Here is a 23471-nt window from a genome sequence, read left to right as displayed (position 1 = left end):
AGTACCACCTGGAACTCTAGTTCTGATCCAACTGGACTCAAACATGCCTGGAGGTTAGATTATGGCCACAAAAATGAAACTCTCACAGCACATCTGTTGACATGATTTGTGGCCGACATGTGGGAGACATGAAGGATTTGTAATGTGATTCAGCCATAGGAAATGAACTTCCTGTTGGCTTCACTGAGACTAATTTCCTAGTGAACGGAGTGGTGTTTCCCCTTTAATCTTAGAACATCAAAAAACAAGACAAAACCAACATTTAGCCAAACAAATGGACATTTCTGCTATTATTACACAAAGAAACACATGTTTAGCCATTGACTCGTTTTTACTACATTCTTACAGTGACTACAACATTGTTAATGAAACATTTGGAATAAGTAGTGAGCAAACATGGAAATTTTTCATGATTATGAAAGGAAGAAAGGGAGATACAATCAGAATGAATAACAGTATATCTCAGGTGTGCAGGGGGGAAAAAAACCTTTTTGTTCCAAGAGGCTCAGGTGCAAAGCAATTACTCCATGTTCCCGTGTGAAAGTTTTACATAATGGTTGGTACATTGTAAAAATGTTGATATAAAAAATGGCATTGCGTAATCTTTGTAAACTATTGAAACGTTGTGAATGTTTTTTGATAGTTTAAATATATTACAAAACAAGGATCCTAAATATATTTACATGGACATAAGAGCTATTGATGTCAGATAAATATGCCTAGGATGGCAATCTGATCCATTCTTATCACTGAACATCCCAGATTTCACAAAGAAGAGGTGTAAACTTATGGTCGTTAACTCTCCATGACATCAGCATATCTGCATGGTGGTGGTTAAAAGTCCGGAGTTCTGTCAGTCGCCCCAAGAGACACGCAAAATGTTGAGGATTGTCTGTGTGATAGATCTTGCAGAATTTTTGCAGAACTTCAAGCAGGGGCTCTTGAAGCCTTTCCACGGATTCTCTGTCCTGTATGTATTGCCGGTCTGGTTTTATATTTCAAAGAACAGGAAAAATAATTTCATTTATAATGTACAGATGGAGAAGCTTGCAGTATTCCAATTACAGATGACACCCTGTAACTTTTCACTACCCATGCTACATTATTCCCATGTACAGAACTGTAGAATCAGTGTGAGCATCTGTCAAAACCTCCTATAACGTAACATGAAAAGCAACAACTTGTTTCCAAATGTGTTTCAGTTAAAACTATGGAACAGGTACAGTGCCATCCCAAGGAGATGTACAACCTTCTAAACCCATTGACATCAATGGACTCTGAATAGGATTGCCCTAATTGTGTTTTAGTGTTGTAGCAACTAATGTTTGTAAATTACAGTTGAACAGAAACTTTCAACTCTGCCTGACACACTGGAGATTATGCATAAGGATACCAAAATTATCCAGTGCACGAGAAGACTATTAAAATGACAAATAATATTAATTTTCTTTATTTACATTCTAACTTTGGATCACAACAAAGTTATATTTTCAAGCTTTTCGTGTCTGTGCCTTCATATTTTGAAAATTCCCTTGCACACACAACTCTTTGAGGAATAGCGGCCCCTATCCACAGACCCTTCTGTGCAGTATGCTGTATACATGTTGCTGTGCCCAAGCAGTTGAGATTATAACAGCAACAACTTTGTGCTATCTGCTAGAAGATAAACAAAAGGCTTATCCTGCCTCCAAAGTATTTTTTCAGCTTTGTTAAATTTAATTAAAACTACCTTTACAGTGTGTTTGTACCAAGTAGTATGAACATACCAAGTGTATGTTGAGTGTATTCCATGCACTTTCTTCTGTAACTATAAGACAAGCCAAGTACAAAATTCTCTTGTTGGATCAGAATTCATATGAATGGTTTATTATTGTTCCATTAGATGGAAGGGCTTTTTCTTCTGTCAAAATGCACTGTTTGCTGTGCAAACTGCAGATTTCAAAAATCAACATCCAAATTCCTTTCTTATTGTAAGGATTAACTTTTTAAAAAGTTGATATATTTATATTGATTGGTGCCTAATGTGACAGTTGTTGTTAAGGAATTTATGCCTGCATAGACTTATTGAATTACAGTGTAATATTACAGACTGCATTCTTCTAACCATTGACTTTGATGAATTTATGAGGATGTAACTCTGCTAAGGATTGCACTGTTCATTGTAAAATGCCAAAATTTTGCATAGGTGGAGAGAGTCAACATAGAGAAATGTTTCTCCCTGGAGCTCAAAGGCATCCAGTGAAGCTGATGGGAAGTAGATTTAGGATAGACAGAAGGAAATACTTTTTTATATAACAAGGGCATGTGGAATTTGCTTCCAGGGGATGTAGTGATGGCCACAGAAAGACAGTTTTAAAAGGTTAGACAGATTAATGGAGAAAGTAGCTACTGCCCACAGTGACTAAAGCAAATCTCCACATTCAGAAGCAATAAGTCTCTGAATACCAGTGCCAGGAAGCAACATCAAGGGAAAGCTTGTAGGACCTCCAGAGTAACTAGTTGGCCACTGTTTGAGAAAGGATGCTGGACCAGATGGACCACTAATCTGATCCAGCAGGCCTCTTATGTTCTTATTATTTCACAATCCTATTCCATTTATGCATTGTGTTAAAGCTGCATTTGATGAAATATGTTCTGCAATGAAATTCTGGTAGCTCAAAATTCCTGTTCTTGAACATTTCCTTTAATTAAAATTCTACAATTGTATTAATAAATTGAACCAGCAGTCATCATAACCTTTTCACATGCTGGTCATCAGTGTCTTATCCTTCAGTTCTTCTTATGATGTTCTATTTTCATCCTCTCATATTGTTCTATAGCAATTAATTGGATAACTAAAATTACCTGGAGATAAGATAACTATTGCTGTGAGCAGAGCATATTCTTCTTGTCTCATCTTCAGTTCCCCAACACTTTTATAGAAATTGAACATGGGTGTTATATATTCATTAGAGATACCTGTGGCAAAATATTTAAATAAATATAATTAAAACTCTTAAGTACACTATATAGTCAAATGAACAGAATAGGATTATTAGGTGGCACTTTCAGTATTAAATGTGTTTTATACATTTATCCTATTTTATAGTCATACCAGCTTGGGAAACTGCAGCTTAAAAACTGAGTTTTTAAAAGCCAATTAAACACTGCATCCAGTATTGTGCTCTGTCTATAAGCTCAAATTGGTTTCCTACAATAACAGGTTAATAGATATTGTCATCTTTGCCCCTCACCTCAAGTTCGGTAAACTTCTTTTACATTTTCTTAATACATTTCTTAATATATTTTCTCATACTGGACTGTTTTATGTCTTTGTTCCATAAAAACACCAAATAATTTCAGAATATGTATGTGTGTATTGCAGCTGACATGGTGACCACGCAGGGTATTCAAGGCAAGAGATGTTCAAAGGTGGGTTTTCACTCTGCTTAGTGACCCAGAAATTCCTTGGTGGTCTCCCATCCAAATACTAACCAAGGCTGATCCTGCATGGTCACCATGCTTCTGAGATCTGGTGAGGTCAGGCCAGACTGAGCCATCAAGGTCAAGCCCTGAATATAGCTCTGCATAAATCTAACTCTCCAGGTTTAAATGGCCTGGGAACCCATGCCATCGGCCAGCTGAGTTGGATTTCTAGGCCATTAGAGTTATACTGCCATCTTGATACTGCACATTTTATTTTTTGGTATTGATGATATTGTAATTTTAGGGATTTTAATCTTTTAAGTAGTTGTATAGGGATTTTGTGACTGTGTTTTATATTGTAAGTCGCCACGAGGCAACATTGTTGTGAGTGGCAGGGTAGAAATTAAAGTATAAATAAATAAACAAATCAATCAATCAATAAAATACCAATAGATTATTTTCAGCCTAGCAATGAGCAAAGATTACATAACTATTAACTGTGGAACTCCATACTTTGAGAGGTCCCTCTTGCTCTATTATTCTTGATTTTCAGGCACCAAGTAAAGGAGAGGCTTTGAGGGTCCTGTTAACATTTTTGAAATGTGTCGTTTTTACAAGTATTGTTGGTTTTAATATAGTTTTGTTGGTTGCCTTGTGGATCAATAAAGTGGAAGAGAAGATACAAATATTTGTATCAAAAACTATGATCCAAAGATGTACTTTAAGAATGCCTAAGCTCCTAAGTTACTTACAGTTCAGAGTTGACACCCTTTAAAATCTGTTAAAGCCAATGGACTTAGGTCTTTAATGTTAATTAAATTGATTGGCAGTAGATAAGGTACTCACAGTGAGTAATTAATGGAATTTGATGCCACAAGATTGCTACTACTTGAGATGGCTTTTGAAGAGGCTTAGAAAAATTCACAGAAATAATTAAACATGAAATTTGTCAGCATGCAGAATCCCTGTTCACAATTTACTGTGAATACCAGTTTACATGTTTGAGTGAACACATGTACAATCCCTATAGAGTGTACACATGATTATTTTTATATGTGTGTTCAGTAATTCTCATGTTACAGTGAATGAATGTACAGCTGAACATGTGATTGAAAGCACACAGTTATCCACATACGGGTCCTCAGTTTCATTTGTAAAATGCATGCATGTTGGCTCTTTCTTACAAACAGATGTATACATGTATTTACAAGGTGCATGCATGATCACTGTAATATGGACAGGACTTTTATGTCATTAATATCAGAATTGGGTTACAGTTCCCTTTAGGAAATGTGCAGCCCTGAACTAGTTATTTCCAAATGGTCAAAAAGTTTGCTAGATTTTTAGTAATCTTTGGCCATATGCACTACTAGTTAATAACACTGTGCTACTGGGATGATGCAGAAGGGCTAATGCCATTTACTAAAGATGGACCTTCATGCAAGGACATGAGTTGTGTTCTAGTATATCAACCTGCTTCTTTAAGCACCCTCTGCCTCAAAATACCAGCTCATAATACTCTGACATTACTTTAAATTTCTCATTTAGATGCAGTTCTCTGACAAGTTTTAGAATATTCAGAACCTTTTGATAAAGGGTAGAAAATGGCAGGTATGCTAAGCATCTATTTGCCATATGCTAGTATATTGTTTTCTTAGGATGAACTACAATAACACGCTATAATTTGCCACTGTGATTTGTGATAGCCTAATAAGTTGGATTTGGCTATTAACTAATGGACAGCTATTTCTGCTGTGCATTTAGGTTTCTTCAGGTGGGGAATGCTTTTAAAATTGAGACATGCCATTCTGATCTAGGATGTTAAAGTGGAATGTGAACACTCTTGTTTTTTTTTTAATATGCAAAAATCATACAAGAAATGGCCATGTCAGGCCTGACCCCAGTACAGAGAAGGTCATGCCTAAGCTTAGAAAAGTAAACTTTCTTGAAATTTTGAAGCCGTGCACAAGAAGTCTTTTTTTCTAGGAAAACAATTTTTAAAAATTGAAAAAATTGAATATATATGCTTACTCATCTCAAGCCTAAACTTACTTTATTATTTATTTATTTGACTTTTATACCATCGCTCTTAGCAAGCTGGCTCACGGCGGTTCACAATAAAACATCTCATAAAATAACAATATCTAGTACTAAAAATATCATATAATACAATTCACAATAATCCCCAAAAGCCAACAATTAACATGGCAATAACAAAATAAAATACAAGCTTCTTCCCAGCGCTTCAGAGCCCCCTTTTCCAGTATGGGTTCCAATCCAAATTGGCAATGGAACAACCAGTGAATAGATAACCAACATCTGGACCCAGTCTAATACATGGCCTGGGGAAACCGGGGGGGGGGGGGAGACCTGATCTCAAAAACCCTGGGATCCCAACCCAGTCTCAACTAAAGGCCTGGTGGAAGAGCTCCATTTTGCAGGCCCTGCAGAACTCAGAAATATATGTTAGAGCCCGCAGCTCTTCCAGGAGCTCATTCCTGGTAGAATGCACTAGCATCGTAAAATGCTTGTGCATTTAACTCATATAAAATTGTAATATTTGGCATAAGTATGAATTTTAAAATAAATGCTTTCATTTTCTGGAAGTAAAATTGCAAATACACCCAATTCTAAAACAAGAGACTTGTAAATTGCTGTATTTTGTGCTACTTTGGCACAAGTTTTTGCTATCAAACAGGCAGAAAAAAAGTTGAAAATAGCTGATAGTTTTCAGTAAACAAAAAAGTGTGTTATTTGGACAGTCACAATAGGACTAGATACCACTAACCTACTCAATAAATAAATAAATAAATAAATAAATAAATAAATAAATAAATAAAGTATAATCATTACAGACATCACAATGTATTGTTTCCAAAATTAGTCACATTTAAACAATAAATATATCCTTGAATATACTTTATGTATACATTGGATTAATCATTATGCTATAGATTGTCTTACTTAAACCTCTATTGAAAACCTGTATCATGGGTCACTATCTGCTTCTTGTCTGCAGGTGGGGACACAGAGCAGAAGAGAATCTTAACTGGCAGCATGGTCAGTACAGAAGTTCTGATCTGGACAGTGGTGCTTTATTATGAATAAAAGCCTTGGAATAGCATTTCAGAAGAGAAAATATTTCATAGGCAGTTTTCTTCAGTAATGCCCCAAATTTCCAATTTTTAAAAATGGGGGGGGGGATGGGGGACTATGAAAATCTAATCTAAATGTAATCAGGGTATACAGCACAGTTGTTGTGACTTTTCTGCCTAGGAAAAACTCAAGCTGGTAAAAGGCATTCTTGACCTGTCTTGCCTGTTCAGAGAAAGAAGTAGGGTATGTGTGCATACATTTCTGCACGTGTATGTATCTATGAAATAACATTTGGAATGGAGTATGGAATGGAGTATGAGGCATCTTGGCATACTTAGTGAGGAGAAGAAAGCCACCGGAAGACATCTTGCCCAGGGCTTCCCAAAATCTGGATTGGCCTTCTGTCTTTAATCAACACAGTTGTCACCCTTTTGGCTGCTAAATCAAGCAAAGACACATAAATGAGGGTGGAGTGCCACAGTCAACAATATGCAATAATGAGGGGGCATGATTTGCGACATGTTTGGTTTGAGAATAGGGTGTTTCCTATTTTCCTGTGAAATATTGCAAAGTATGTTATTATCCTTCTCTAATGAGAAAGAAAGAACAGCACAGACAGAGCTATGCTGCAATCCAAAATAGTAGAAACGCAACATGTTTCAACACCCTCATGAAGGAAGAGCCTGAAACTAAAAGTAGAATTATTTTATTTTAATAAACAAACAAAAAATCCTCAGTTCTGTAACTGTATTTTATTCATGCTTCTCTACCTACTTGTTTATTGCCTTTGGTCCTCAATACTCTGCTAATTCTTGATTTTAGTCACAAGAGGGGGCTACTTTCCTAGGTAACACAACCTACTTTAGTACTCTGCATTGGAAATCCTGTCCATAGGGGTCAGAGCACATGAACATCATTCCAATTGTTTCTTACCCTCATTTTATTTTGCAAACTCAAGTTGAAAACTGAAAGAAAATTAATATTAAAGGGCACTACATTCTATCTGCATGTTAAAAATATGTGATCCTAACATTAAAAGACTGCCCAGTTCCTTTTTTTAAAGTAAGGGGGAGAATCTCATTTGTTAGTATATTTTGTTGTTCAATTATCAAAAGTATAGCTGCTATCCCATAATAAGGGCAAGACTTCCAAGAGGGCGCTTATTAGGGCCCATTGTGTGGTCAGTCTTCCACACTGCTAAAACTAATAGACTTGATCAGCACTGAGGCTTCCATGTACTAGAAGTATACAACATAATTATTTAAATATACACAAAGTATACAAAATAAATATTAAGATTTATCACTGCTTTACTATAGCAACTGCATATGGTACATCAGCAGAATTCACTGCTTAATAATAGCCTCTTTAAGACAGTTTAGATTTTTAAAAAATATATTTCTTGTGTGAATTATATGGTGCATTAATTATGTAGACCTTCTAATACTGTTTGTCTGTACATGAGCAACTGGGATTTTTTCACATAGCTCAAGAGGCACAGTGCAGTAGTTTGCATTAATGATGTCCAACTCACATGACCCTAATGCCACATGTATTGCCTGCATAAGGAGGAATAGGAAAGGTTGAAAAGCTTGTCCCAAATGGCTGAGTTAACTGTTCTTTGGTACCTTGACCACGGAACCAACTTTGAGGACCTATTAACTTGTTAGATTGAGTTTGCATTGTGCACTGTTACCTTCCATGTGGCTCTGATGTATTAGATAATTTGTGCACCATTGCTGTATGTTCTTTGCAGTGGCTTGTAAAGAATGGAAACTGGGAACTGCAGCAGGAATAGTCATGAATAAAAGAACCCTTACACAATGGATTTTTCAATTGCAAGCATTATTTTGCTTCTACAGAAATAAGTGACTGGATGTGGCATACTGACTATTATACTGAAAGGAGGCAACAGGTAAGCGAGCACCCATCACTGGCACCACTGTCCAGATGAGAACTTCTGTACTGACCATGCTGCCAGTTAAGATTCTCTTCTGCTCTCTGTGCCCCCACCTGCAGACATGAAGCAGACAGTGACCCATGATACAGGTTTTCAGTGGAGGCACCTCACCTTTCAACTGCACCATGAAGTGTCTAACTTATCTTCCTTTAGATATCAGACTGGGATAGGAAAACCAGGTTTGAATTCCAGCTCTGCCACATAAGCCAGGTGGGTGACCTTGGGCCTGTCTCAGCCTTGCCTACCTCAAAGAGTTGTTATAGAGATAAAATGGAGGAGGGAAGAATGTTGTAGAGCTACTGGGATTTGGTTCTACTTCTTCCAGTGCAGTGGTGAACCATGTAATTTCCCTAAAAATGAAGTAACTTGTTCTGCCCCTTCTTCCTATCAGTCCTGTTCCATATAATCTACCCCTAGACCTCTATTAGATTTATTGCCTGAATTTCTGCCTAGGTTAATGCTTGACACCTTTCCCGAGCAGCTCTTGCTAAAACTTCTAATTCTGGTTTGGTATAGGTCATCAAACACCTGGATTAATCAGAATACCATATATATCAGGTCCTTGATTTGATATAATTTATGATCTTCAAGACTGTGCCAAACCTGTATTACTGTAGCCACAGTCTTAAGGCAAATTGCATTTATCTGACTTCTTATGATTGAAATCAAACTTTATCTCTGCTATTTATTACGCATCCTATTTTAATTTCTTTCTTTCATAATATTAGATTTATATACAAGTAGCCACAGCTCTTAGTACAGCTAGATGTTTAAATTCAGAAAAGAACAGCTGTGAGGGAGACTCCAGTACTAATTAATTATGAGCAACACTGTTGTTAATATGGATGAGGAGATCTTTCAACTGGATAGGTTTGAAACTGCCAGTGGATATTAACTCAAACAGTAATGAGCTCTTATTTGACTGAGAAATAAACATATGAATTACTCATTATATTATTGTCTGCTTCATTGGATCTTAATCTATCATTAGTGTTTTTCCAATTCAGAAATATTCATCAGAAATATTCAATTTAATTTTTTAAAGCAACATAATTTTAATAGTTCTGAACGAAACTCACAATGCCTTGAACTAGCTTCCCATTTCCCCTCAGCAGCTGAGCACATGGCTTATCTCAGATTCATACTGAACACAAAAGGGCTCCAAGAAATAGAAGAATCTGAATCAGTTTGAAGCCTCTTTGGTAGATCCCTCCTGCCCCTACATGTTTCAAAAGCACAGCTCTCCATCCGAACATTTCAAACTCGCTCTTCACATTTTCCATAAGGAACGATAAAACATCATTTTCCTGCATAAAGAAGTGGTTCTCCAAAATAATTGTTTTGTAAGAGCCTTGCAAAAAAAAATTAAATTCTTTATTCATTTTATTTCCTACTGAAATATTTGGAAACAAACTTACTATACGGCTCTAATGAAATAAGCTAGGAATCAAATTACTAGTATATTTAATCTTTCTTTGCCATAATACAATCTAGCTTCTGTTTGGCGAATTCTGGTGAAAACAATTAAACTTTTGTAATGAAAACAATGTAGGAAATTCTATAATTGGATAGTTTCTGGGATGGTCTTGGTGTTCACACAGAAGCATTTATACAAAGAATTTTCCAGGCAGTTTATGCAGAATAAGTCAAGGCTATAAACAAGACAGTATTACATGTCACAAGCCACTTGGACAATATTATTGAATTAACAAATAAAGCCATTATGCATCAGCATAGTAATAAATGTACTGAAAGGTCATCACCACAGGATCGCTGGGTCCTTTGTCATGCACAAAAAATCAAATGCAAAATAGTCGGGATAGGAAGATGGAGATCATAACTGTTCAGACAGGGCAGGCATTTCAGGACCAGCATTGTGACAGGTGACAAAAGAATGAACAGCACTATGATTTTTAGACATTTTATTTTCTGCTTTTGTGGTTGCATTTTTCAAAGATTGATGACCAATCCTTGCTGACAGTTTGAGAGTCACCTTCCCATAAAATCACCTTACCTCAAGCCAGTGTATATCTACTTTTCTGTGCAATATTAGAATGTTTTCAATCTGTCTTTTAAACCAATGTAGTCATTATAATTCATTGTATTGTGGGGGAGGTGAGAATAGAGAGTAAGATGTTTAAGCAGCATGAGTCCTTTGTTTCTCTTTGTCAAAAACTCTTGTCATTTAGGTTTTAATTAAGCCAGCTAGATTGAAAGGGAATGAAAAATTAAGAATACACACAGGAGAGCGAAAATGTAACAAAGAATGTGAGTCATCTGCATTATGTTTAAATAACAAAGGAAGTATATTGTACAGTAGTTTGGTAGTTAAATGCAAGCAAGGGGACAACATAAGGGAGGATTCTTAAGACCAGGTTTTCTGTCCTTCTTAGGGATGCCAGCCTCTTGTTGGGATCTGGGGATCCCCTGGAATTACAGCTGATCCCCAGACTATAAAAATTAGTTCCCCTGGAGAAAATGGGTACATTGGAGGCAGGCTCCATGGTATTGTATCTCATTGTGGTCCCTGTCCTCCCCTGGCTCCACCCCCAAATCTCCAATAGTTTCCCAGGCTGGAGGTGGTAACCTTGCCCACGCCCCCACCCCCGCCCCCCCACCAGCAGCCAGGGAGGACCTAGGAACCTTTGTCCCTCATTGTCCCTGTTCTATTTTCTCCTTCACATTTCTTCTCCCAACCAACTTTTCTTCTGCTTGGAAGGTGCTACTGGGAAACAGCATCTCTCTCCTCCACAAGGCCTCATGGTATTTCTGTGTCCTGCCTACAGTTTCCCCATCTTCCATGCCATTGGTCTCAAAATTGGTTTGTTGTAATGGTCTTGTAAAAATTGCAGCAAAACCAAGCTGCCCTGGGTCCCAGAGGACCAGCAAGGGGGCATTTCTGGGGGCCCCACACATCCCCCATCAGAGGATGCACCAGGAGGTGGCTAGTTCTTCCCCCAAGTCCTCCAAGTTGAATGAGGCCAGGAGGCCAGGGCAACTTACTAGCAGCAAGGCATGCTCTGAGGCCAGCGCCTCTTCCATCCAGCAAACTTTTGAAACTGGCAGGAAGTTTGAGGCAGAGATCTGATTCCTTATTAGTCTTTCCTGGCTGATAGCTTCCTTCTGATTGGGGCCAAACTACCAGGGTGGGCCATTCTTGGCTGAGGACCATGACCTATTCATGAGTAAACATGTCCAGGGCAGGGGCCATGACTCTCTCTCTCTCTCTCTCTCTCTCTCTCTCTCTCTCTCTCTCTCTCTCTCTCTCTCTCTCTCTGCAGCACACCCTTCAGAGAGGGCCAATTAGATAGGGAGGGAGTTTTCAACTTGTCTTTTATTATATTTAGTGATGATTTTATGCACAGAAAAGTGTTATACGATGATTAATCATTAATCATGTGAAGCAGGAACCTAAAAGATTATGAAGCCAAATCTATAAAGAATGCTTCTTTGGAAACATGATCTGCAGAGCCCTTTTGCTCAGAAGCAGAATTCCTTTCTCATATGTCCCCATTACTGACTGGTAAACCTTGTACTATTGCTGTTACAACATTTATAATAAATGGAGTAGGTGAGATGGATTATTGTGATGGAAGCATGTTTCACTGCCCTAATTCATTTATGTTGGTCTTTGAACAAATATAAAGGGTTATAATTAAGTATTTTTATTCACAAAGCCTATATTTTTATGATTAGATCTTCTTATTTTTATGATTAAACCTTTGAACTCAAGGCTGACTGACTGAATTGCTGCTGAAAACTTAGAAGTGTCATTCATGTAATGTGCATTTTTGCTTGGCATTTCAAGAACTAGTGATGTTCCTTCTGCTAGTTATCTATGGTACGTACCACTATTACGAATTCTTTCTTCTAGGAGATCAACATGCCCTACAGGAAGTTTTCTGTTAAAGATCTCAGCTGACCGAAGGAACATGGCTTCCACTGCTGAACCCTTTAGCAAAGCAATCTGATCCTCATGGTCAAGTGTCTGAAAACCTGGAATAAAATGAAATTGTCACTTTTCCCACCCAGCAGTTTTTACCACAGAAGAAGAACAAATAAAATACAGTAATAAATAAACACTAACATTAAAATAATCTCCATTTAATTCTCTCCCCCCCCTCACACCTCACACTAAGCCTACTTCCTGTCTTCCATACATCCAGGGAAGGTGTCCTATGTTGGAACTTTGGAGGAGGGGCTATAGATCTTTCTCAACCTGGCCTCAACCAAACACCTGGTAGAAGGGCTCCATCTTGTAGGCCCTGTGGAACCAAGCCTGTCAGGGCCCTCAACTCTTCCAGGAGCTCATTCTACCAGGTAGGGGCCAAGACTGAAAAGGCCCTGGCCCTGGTAGTGGCCAGGCATACTTCACATGAGCCAGGGATCTTCAACATATTTGAACCTACAGTGTAACGACCCGCATGGTACACAGGGAGTTAAACAGTCCTTCAAATACATTGGGCCCAGACCAGAAATGGCCTGGAAGGTCAGCACCAAAACCTTGAACCTGATCTGGTAAGCAACTGGTAACCAATGGAGCTGGATGTGGGTAAGCAACTGGTAACCACTGGCTGGATGTGGGCTCTCCAAGATGTTCTACTGAGAACCCTAGCTGCTGCATTTTGTACCAGCTGCAATTTCTGGGTCAAGGACAAGTGAAGGGTCACATAAAGTGAGTTACAGAAATTTGGTATGGAGATTACCGTCACATGGATCACTTTGGCCAGTTGTTCTTGGAACAGTTGGGTGCTGGTAGCTTCGGTTGGCATAAATTCAAGAATGCCAGCTGGGCTACTCTGGTGACTTGTGCCTCCATGGAGAGGGAGGCATCAAAGGTCACATCCAAATTCCTGGCTGAGGGCAAGATCTTCAATTGCACTCCATCCAGGGTGTAAACTGCACAAAGGTTTTATTCCAATCAATTCAGTCCCTGCCCTCTACACAGAATGCGATTTCCATTTGGATTTTGGGCGATTTAAATTTTCCTTCTGCAGCAAGAAGGATTGATCCGGAGTGACCCTACCTTTATTCTGCGATATCTTAGAGCGCTTTTAACCCTCAATATTTAAAGGCTGTTCTGAAACTGGGCTCTCCTCCGTGGTAGAGGACCCATGATTGGCCACAGGTGGTCATGTGACAAACTTGCCTTAAAGGAGAAGCCCCTAATTTCTCTCAACTTCTGTCCGTCTTGGATTTTTGTTCTGTCTTCTTCAATCCTCCCCCCCCCCTTCAAGAAAAGAAAGGATTTTCTCCTTCCTCCTCTGACTTCTTTGATTCTCTCCCCCCTTCAAGAAAACAAAGAAAGAGTCTCCATTTGCCTCCCCCCACTCTTCTGAGCCTCCCTAACCACGTGCAGAACACTTTCCAGTTTCAATGGGGAGGGGGGAGAGGAAGACTCGAGTTCAAATCAATCTGAATTCAACAGGATTGACAATGGAATAAACAAAGTAAGTGCAGACTCTGCCCAGGATGGGAAAATAGGCTTCCTGGTCTGGTCCTCTCCTACCAAACCACAGCACCTTTGTCTTGGAGGGGTTTGAACTGGCTATGCCTGAGTCACTGCTTCTAAACAACTGGCTAATGTTTCCGGGACGAGGAGTTGGGACGGTCGTCCATCAAGAGGTAGAGTTGGGTGTTATCAGCGTACTGATCACAGCCCAACTCAGAGCTCTGGACTAGCTGGGCCAGAGGAGACATAAAGATGTTGAATAATGAGAGTATCACACCTTGTGGAACCCCACAAAGAAGATGGTAAGCATGCAATTGATCCTCTCCACTGCAGCCCTCTGTGGGGGTTCCAGAGAAAGATCAGCCACTGCAAGGCTGTCTCCTGGATCCTGGTCCCAGGTATAAGCTTTTTGCAAGAAGAAGAGTTGGTTTTTATATGCTGCTTTTCTCTACCTGAAGGAGGCTCAAAACGTCTTACAGTTGCCTTCCCTTTCCTCTCACCACAACCCTGTGAGGTGGGTGAGGCTGAGAGAGCCCTGCTATTACTGCTCGGTCAGAACAGTTTTATCAGCGCTGCAGTGAGCCCAAGGTCACCCAGCTGTCTGCATGTGGGGGAGTGCAGAATCGAATCCGGCATGCCAGATTAGAAGTTCGCATTCCTAACCACTACACCAAACTGGCTCTGATAAAGCTTACTTTATCAGATAATACAGAGGCAGCAAGCAAAGACAGTCCAGTCCAATCCCATTGATAGGGAGAAGAACAGGATATAGATATTTTATATAAATAAAAATGGATGCATTTGCAGATTTGGCACATGTCCAGGTGACTCAATCAGAAGTATGTGTGTTTGTTTCCTTTCTCAAGCTGCCAGGCATGAATCCATTCAAGCATGTCACACGTGCATGTGCTTGTAATCTCATTTCATATCACAAGATGATTACTTTCAACTTGATTAGCATATTACAAATTAAATTCCTGCTTCAGTGTTAATGGAGCGCTGGTTGCATTATCATCTTTCAGCACTCAATTGCACACTTTCCAGCTCTTACATTTGCCTACCGGCTCCACTCTCCAATTGTTTTCTCTTTTACTCACATGAAAGAAAGAAATGGGAATCATGGAAAGGGCTTGGATATAAAACTATATTAAAATAGAAATCATGTGGTTGAGAGAACATGCGTTTACACAGTGATCTGTAGGTTTATTATACAATTGTTTATTGTTTGAAAGGTAGCACAGGGGACACTTTCCAATGATTACATCTTTCTGTGCCTTTCTGGGTGATCACAGAAGAAAATAGATAGCTGCAGTCCATGGGTTATAGTTTACCTCTATAATTTTTAAAACAACTGGAGGGAACAGACTCAAATATATTGTGGCTGGCTGGTCTACAGAAACCAACCCATCTGGATATATGTAACACAGAATGTATTATGTTATGATGTCACAAGAGTCAGTTAACCTCCAAACAGGAAATATGTTATTACTGGATGTTTAAAAGGGCTCTTAGATTCCACTGCTGAAGTAAAAGGCTGGTCCTAATTTTCAGGGGAGCTTTCTGTGATTCAGTATTGAAGAAGTCAAAGTCACTGTACAGAAGGTCCTTAGTTTAATCGCCTTTATCTCACCTATTGCTTCCTCTTGAAAACTGGCAGCAGAACTGGAAAAGACTATTGATGAACTGACACCAATGACCAATAGTAATGGAGGGTCTGACCATTAGCGATGAAGGGTCTGAGCCAAGTGGCCTCTGAGGCTCTGGCAGAGGCTCTGGCACTAGATCTTTAATATACTTGCCCCTGGCCTCCAGTGGTCCACTAGGAAATTTTCCTGTAACTTCAATGGCCAGGCTGCCCATGGCTGGAACATTACTTTTTGCAGCCTACATGCAGAATGAGACCTATTGTGAGAAAGTTCTTACATTTATTTGTCACATAAGAGTATAAGTCTAAAGGTATCCCCTGTGCAAGCACCGAGTCATGTCTGACCCTTGGGGTGATGCCCTCTAGTGTTTTCTTGGCAGACTCAATACAGGGTGGCCTTGCCAGTGCCTTCCCCAGTCATTATCGTTTACCCCCCAGTAAGCTGGGTACTCATTTCACCGACTTCGGAAGGATGGAAGGCTGAGTTAACCTTGAGCCGGCTGCTGGGATTAAACTCCCAGCCTCATGAGCAGACAGCTTCAGACAGCATGTCTGCTGCCTTAACACTCTCTGCCACGAGAGGCTCTTATATAAGTCTAGTGAAGCTAATTCTAAAGAAAACATCCTGAAGAGAAAAAACATATCTCCCAATTATTTTCAATCATGAATAAATTAAAAGTAAACAGCCACTTGAATGTTAATAAAGCCAGTATCCTTTTCCTGCAATGTATGTATAAAGGATTGTGTGATCTTGAGTAAAACTTCAGTCCTTGAGAGCCAAACTAAACATTGCTTTTAGCTTGCAACCAAACTGCAGCTGCAAGTCCTACTGGCAATTCCTGTGAAAAAGAGCACAGATTGGCCTGATTGTGGCCAGGACCATGGTATGGGGGTATGGGAAGAGAGGGGCTCCTGTCTCCCCTTCTCATGCTGTTTTTGGCAGCCAAAATGACCTGGAGTCTATGAAAAACATGTGCTTCACATGTACTTTAGGATGCTTCACATGTACTTTCAACTTCCTGACAAGGTGAATAACACCAACCTCTTGGCATCACAATCATTTGACTGCCAAAAATGTTCAGGGGGAAGGCAGGAGCTCCACTCTCCCCATGCCATGGTCCCAATCATACCTATATATGATTTGCGCACAGGATTTGTCAGCAGAACTTGCAGCTGCCATATGGCTGCAAGTTGGCATAGAAAACTCAGGCAAATAATTACATCTAGTTTGGTTCTAAATTTGGTCCCTGCTCCCTTTTGGCTGGTAAAGGCATATCAATATAACTTTTTTACTCTTTCCCAACTTCTTAATATAATTATTATGGGATTTATTAACAGCCCCTTCCTATAAGGCTCAGGGTGATTTTACAACATATTAAAATTGACATAGAATTAAAATTAACATAAAATTGACATACTAGAACTGGAAGGCATTCAATGAAGCTGATGAGCAGCAGATTCAGGATGGACCAAAGGAATGCTTCTTTACACAGCAAGTGATTAAAATATGGAGTTTGTTGCCAATGGATGTAGTGATGTGTCCACAGGTATAAAAAGGTAAAGGTATCCCCTGTGCAAGCACCAAGTCATGTCTGACCCTTGGGGTGATGCCCTCTAGCGTTTTCATGGCAGACTCAATACGGGGTGATTTGCCAGTGCCTTCCCCAGTCATTACCGTTTACCACAGGCATAGACAGCTTTAAAAAGGGATTAGACAGATTCAGGGAGGAAGGATAGGTCTATCAGTAGCTATTTGCCATTGTAACTAAAGGGAATTGGTGATTAAAAGGAACGTTCATATTCAGAGGCAGTAAATGAGGCAACTACAGGGGAAGACCTCAGCCTCTACGCTCTGTTGCTACCTCTCCAGAGAAACAGATTGGCCACTGTATGACACAGGATCCTGGACTAGATGGATCATTGGTCTGATCCAGCAGGGTTCTTCTTCTTATAAAAACACACAGCTGTTAGCCTCTCTAAAATATAGGTGGTTAAGTGTATTTATCACATCATACCTGGTAACCTTTTAGTAAATTCCACAAGGACCTGTACATGACTGGTGGCCATTTCTGTTAAGACCAGAAAATTTTCTTCAGCACTGAATTCCTCTTGTAACTGAGCATTAAAACAAAATTATTATTATCGTTAGCTGTAATAGTGGTAGGAACAGTTGTAGTAGACCACTGCTTGCTCTGTGGGTGCTTGAAAAAGTATCAAACTGAATGACCCAATATTCAGCTGAGGGTCATGATATGATAAGAGACTATGAAAGCACAAGAAAATTAATCATTCAGACATCAGAAAAGAGAAAAAAATGAGAAAGAGAAAAAGAGAAAAAATGGCAGGGGAGATAGCAATTTTAAAATATTTTAAAGCAGATGGAAATATATGTATTTATTTATTTAGGTATTTATATACCACCCCTCTCGGACACATAATCTCGGGGCTTTTTATACAATCTAAAAACTCAGTAAAACCAATAAAACCAATAAAAACTCAAAAAACCAATTAACACATATAAAATTTAAGAATTTTAAAAGCCACAATTAATCACTGTTGCATCAGCCAAAAATCTATAATAATTCATATCCAGCCAGATGTTAGAATAAGAAGGAATTGAAAGAGGAAAGGAGGGCAGAGGGGGTGGGAGGGAGGCACAAGATTTGGACATAATTGTTGCTATTGTCCCAGTGGCCTCAACCAGAGGCCCAGTGGAAGAGCTATGTTTTGCAGGCCCTGCAGAACTTGGAGGGTTCCGACAGGGCCCTGGTCTTTCCTAGAAGCTCAATTCTACCAGGCAGGAGGCCAGATGAACTTCCTTTGGGCCAGGGATCCTTAGCTGATTGACACTGCTTGATTGAGGAGCTCTCCGGGGAACGTATTCAGAGAGGCATTCCTCCAGAGCCACTAGTTTTCACTCATCTTTAAGAAGAGAAGGTAAGCGGCTCAATCCTACCGTCTATGGAGCACAAGGTGTGCAATCTTTTGCTACTTCAGGCACACCAACCACAGGCCTTCTGCTCCTCCTGGTATGTTGTCAAAAACTAAAGGATGTTTTGAGCAAATGGCTTATTGAATTTATGCCTTTGGGGAATTATCCATGTTTTATTTAATTATACTTTCTCCTAACCAACTTGCAGTGCTCGGGTTTGTTCTCTGATGTAATGTTAACGCAAAAATTATACATGTATAGATAAGGTAAAAATGTGTGACCATGCAAAAGCAAAGTACAGCAACCCAATGAGTCCGTTCCATGGTCTATGGTGAACACAAACCAGAAAAGTAGAGGGGGAAAAGTGAATTCTGAAATACCTAGGTAACTGTTGTATTAAATTGTATACTTACAAGTTTTTTAGAAACCTCAGGAGGAATTCTTTGTTTATCATATGAATCCATGATATACTGAAGAAGGTTTTGCTGTTCTGGGGTTAATTCTATTTTCTCCTATACTGGCAATAAAAATTAACCATAAGCTTCAGTAAATGGATAAAACCTTAAGCTCATACGTCTTATTTAGGTATTGTTTGTTCTGAACAATAGAAGCAGTTTCCCTCATAGTCTCTCTCTCTCTCTCACTTTATATATATATGCAAACCTGACAAAGATATTATTTATTTATATATTTATATATTTATGAATTTTTATACCACTGCTCTCAGTAAACTGGCTTGCAGCGGTTCACAATAAAACATCTCATAAAATAAAACAAAATCTAGACTACCATATAATATTTTTGGCATACATTCATTTTACAAAGTATCCAGATCATTTATACTACACCCAGGAATGGTTTAAGGATTTGCGGGGCCTTCGTGCCATTAAAGGTTTATTAATGGATTGATTTGGAGGGCCCTTAGCACCAGAGTCAGTTTAAGGATTTGCAGGGCCCTAGCAGAGTACAATTGCAGTGGCAGTAGCCAGACTAGGGGCAGAGGGGATACCACAATGGAAAGGGGTTTCACTCTGGGTGTCCCTAAAGAGGGAAAGGGGGGGAGGAGAGAGGCTACAGCCCTGTTGCATGGAGGGGACACAGCATGGGGTACCTGGAAGTGCACAGCCATGCTACATGCACTACATGGATTGGCCCTGACTACATCTGCCTTCCCAAAGCCTTAGCACTAGTTCATATTAACCAATATTTGGTAATATGATGGGGAAAAAACCTTAAAAACATCTATTGATACAATTAAAAAGCTAACAGTAAATTAATGCTTAGGACGGGCTAAGGTTACAATAGCTCCACAATGGTATCACAAAGACTTAACATATTGATTATGTTATTCTTTTATAAACATATTTCAGCTGAGAGCCATTTACAGGATCTCTTTGCCATATCCATGTAGGCTATGCAAATCACATACTCATAAATCAGAGCTCACAGAACTGTGATATACACAGAGACAACACTTTAAACACCGTCTGTCAAACAGCATATCTGTCCGTCTGCATGAAAGATTACAAATTCAGTAACATGTATAAAAATCCTGGAAGTTACTAACGTGTATTTATTGTCATATAGTCTTCTCTGTTCAACAGAGTATCAGATTACACAAAGATACAGTACACAAGATATTACAATAATTTTATTACCCTGTAGAATTTGGTTGTAGATGAGACTTGCTTAAAATCAGGTACTTCATTATCTTCGCTGATTGTCTGGTCTGGAACTTGTGGTATAGTTTTTCTTAACCGTTTTGACTTGCACTGTATTTCGGTTAATAAACCTGAAATTTTGCATATAATGAACAAACAGAATTTGTACCCATGACACTTCACCATCTGGGTGACACAGATGAGCAACAAAGATCTATTCACATGCAATCTAATATATCTCTGCTTATCCACGTACTTTTTAGTTATAGAACAAAAAGTAGAATGTTGGTCATATGCAAAGAACTATTGTTGATTGCCTGAGCCAAATGGCGTTTGGGAATGTTTGTAATTTGTAATCCTAACAGCACTTTCCTGAGAGTAAGTTGGAACAGTGTAGACTTGAGGATGCTGTTGCAGTGCATTTGAATTCAAAAGTATAATTTATGATTGCATTGTAATAGGGCAATAAAACGGTGTGAATATTCAGGGCATGTATGTGTGTGTGTGTGTGTGTGTATGTATGTATTTATCAAATTTATAAGTATTAAAAGCAGTTTAAAAAACCAAAGAATTGATGACATTGGTACTGGTTTCCCTCTCTAAAGTGGACAAGGGGAGCTGTCTGACTTAATGCCAAGGGAGGCTCATAAGTTGGTATATTCATTTGTCTGGAACTGGCCTCAACTAAAGGCCCAGCAGAAGACCTCTGTCTTGCAGGCCCTGCAGAACTCTGTCAGGGCCCTGATGTTCTCGGGAAGCTCATTCTGTATTTTATGGTCAATGATGCTGATGAGGTGCAAATTCATTGCAATCATTCTGCATATGTTATACTTACATCAGAACACTGGAACTTGAAGGTTGTTGTTTTGTAAAAACAGATTGAAAGGATAGAAAACATAAATAAACTATCTATTGAACTAAGATAATATACATTATTTTAATAAACATTCCTGTGAGCAAAGTCTGATGGATCAAGAGCTTATCTACATGCATATTAAGGGGTAAAAATGTTTTTAGTATTCAGAAATAGAAATTATGGATCTTAAAATATAGAATATTGTGTTTCTTTAGTGTTCCAGAAATAAGATCTATTTTAACTTCAAAAGACACCCTACTGTTGCAGACCAATGGAGAAGCAGGTAGATGTTCATTCAAGGTCACAGCCATCATATCAACTTAAATTAATATAGGAGGAGGCTTTTCAGAATAGGGTCACGTGAGTTCCCTACTTTTGAGCCCAGAGAACAAGAAAATAGTATCTTTCTGAAGCTAGATATTGTTGAAAAAGATATCATGAAAATGCCTAATTCAGCGGTGAATGTTTTTAATATCCTGTATATTATAAAATTATGTGCCATATAAAAGAAGCTTCCTCTGTTACTGAAAGAAGAGGAAATTTACAGGATTAAAATAACCGTTCCACATAATATCTTGTAGAAATAAAACCGTATTTTTGATAATCATGCAAACACTAGAAATGGCAGTGTCTTTCAACACTAGTATGGGGCTCTTTTTTTTAAACCCAATATGAATAGAGTACTGCTCAATGTGATGGCCACTACATATCTTATAGGACAATCAAGTGCCTACCTATTCATACCATGTACTTCTGCAGCAAAAATTGTCATGTGAGCCAGCTTGGTGTAGTGGTTAGGTGTGTGGACTTTTAATCTGGCAAGGTGGGTTTGATTCCCAACTTGACTTGCAGGATGGCACTTTGCCCAAATAAGACGAGACCCAAGGAATGGCGTTAACATGGCCACAGCTTTATTTATTCATCTACAAAAAGGGGATTGCCCCCCAGGCATGAAGAAGGGAGCCTGCAACCCACAGCTGTCCAGCTGCACCAAGGGTCCAGTGGCACCCTGGGATCTTCATCTTACCCAGCTAGGTAGGCAGGTCCTTTGCCTCTTGGATTCTCCACTGTGGGAAGTGACCTGCATAAGGAGCAAGGGGTGCCCACCACATTTGGTTCCTAGGCCGCTTGGCTACAAGCCCCTAGTCTCCCAGCCAGGACAGCTACACTCATTGCCAGCTCATTGGACTCCCTGCAAACAGGATCCTTTCTGTGCCCTCTAAACCGTAAATGTGTCAAACATTTTAAATGAACAACTAATTTGTATAATTTTAACAATAACAACTAACCAACATAGGGTGGGAGGGAGGGAAGCTGACTCAGCGGCGTTCTGGCAGAGAGGTCAGGCTCCCTGCACTTGGTGCCTTAAATAGGTGCCTGGTGGCTTGGTCTCTTCTGCTTGGCCATGCATGCTAATGAGCGTGGGCTCTTTCCGCCATCATGCCTTATTTGGCTACAGCTGCTGCCGTATCAAACAACAGCCATTCTTATTAGCAGCTGCGCCTTCTCCTCTACATGCAACCAGTTGGGTGACTTTGGACTTGCCACAGCACTGATAAAACTGTTCTGACAGAACAGAAATATCAGGGCTATCTCAGCCTCACCTACCTTACAGGGTGTCTGTTGTGTGGCGAGGAAAGGGAAGGCAATTGTAAGCTGCTTTGAGACTCCTTCTGGTAGAGCAGTGGTTCTCAACCTTCCTAAGGCCGTGGCCCTTTAATACAGTTCCTCATGTTGTGGTGACCCCCAACCATAAAATTATACAAGTGTTCTTTCACAGAAATTAAACCAAAACTGACCAATGGTGTGAAGATCCATTGTTCATGATTGTATATAAATTGGTTTTTCCCCAGGGTTTCTCAGTTCAGCTTTGCCTTTTGTCCCACCATACCAATCTTGCTCTTTTCCGCTGTTCCAGACAGATGGAAGTTCTATCTCGATCTACCCCACAAGCTGTTGTGTGGATGGTACCCCTCCGGCCAAGCTGCTTGATCTGTGAAAGGGTCATTCAACCCTCAAAGGGGTCCTGACCCCCAGGTTGAGAACCACTGTGGTAGAGGAAAGTGGCATATAAGAACCACTTCTTCATGTGTAGAAGGGAGATGTACCTAAGTTCTTAAGTGCATATACACAGGACCTCTGATCAACAGCACCTCTACTTTATAGTTTCAGATTCAATTCTCTGTCCACACATTACAATGACAATGTCAAGACATGCAGAAGGCAAAAGGGATCTTGTCTTTCCTATAATACACATAGAACATTTTTTAAAAATAATAGAATTCTTTCAATCAAACATACAAGCTCTGACCCCCCCAAAAAACCCACCAGTATTTTAATGCCTACAGAACAATGTGCCAGAACAAGATTAAGGTTGCCAACCTCCAGGTCGGGCCTGGAGATTGTCCAAAATTACAATTGCTCTTCAGACAGCAAAGAACAGTTCTGTGTGTGTGTGGGGGGC

General features: G+C 39.5%; 1 protein-coding gene across 2 annotated transcripts in view; it reads right to left on the bottom strand.

Annotated features, from left to right (window-relative positions):
• Positions 1–312: 312 nt before the first annotated feature.
• The window catches only part of NR1H4 (nuclear receptor subfamily 1 group H member 4), a 41281-nt gene continuing 18122 nt past the window's right edge, over positions 313–23471 (bottom strand). For both annotated transcript variants that reach the window (XM_077339193.1, XM_077339194.1), the window contains 6 exons: positions 20149–20282; positions 18904–19002; positions 17574–17673; positions 12311–12457; positions 2845–2958; positions 313–985 (listed from right to left, as the gene is read on the bottom strand). In XM_077339193.1, coding sequence (XP_077195308.1) covers positions 747–985; positions 2845–2958; positions 12311–12457; positions 17574–17673; positions 18904–19002; positions 20149–20282 — 833 coding nt within the window. In that variant the 3' untranslated portion in view covers positions 313–746. The remainder of the gene's footprint in view (positions 986–2844; positions 2959–12310; positions 12458–17573; positions 17674–18903; positions 19003–20148; positions 20283–23471) is intronic.

This window comes from Paroedura picta, chromosome 5 (assembly GCF_049243985.1).
Source record: "Paroedura picta isolate Pp20150507F chromosome 5, Ppicta_v3.0, whole genome shotgun sequence".
Taxonomy (NCBI): domain Eukaryota; kingdom Metazoa; phylum Chordata; class Lepidosauria; order Squamata; family Gekkonidae; genus Paroedura; species Paroedura picta.
This window is presented reverse-complemented; position numbering and strand designations above follow the sequence as displayed.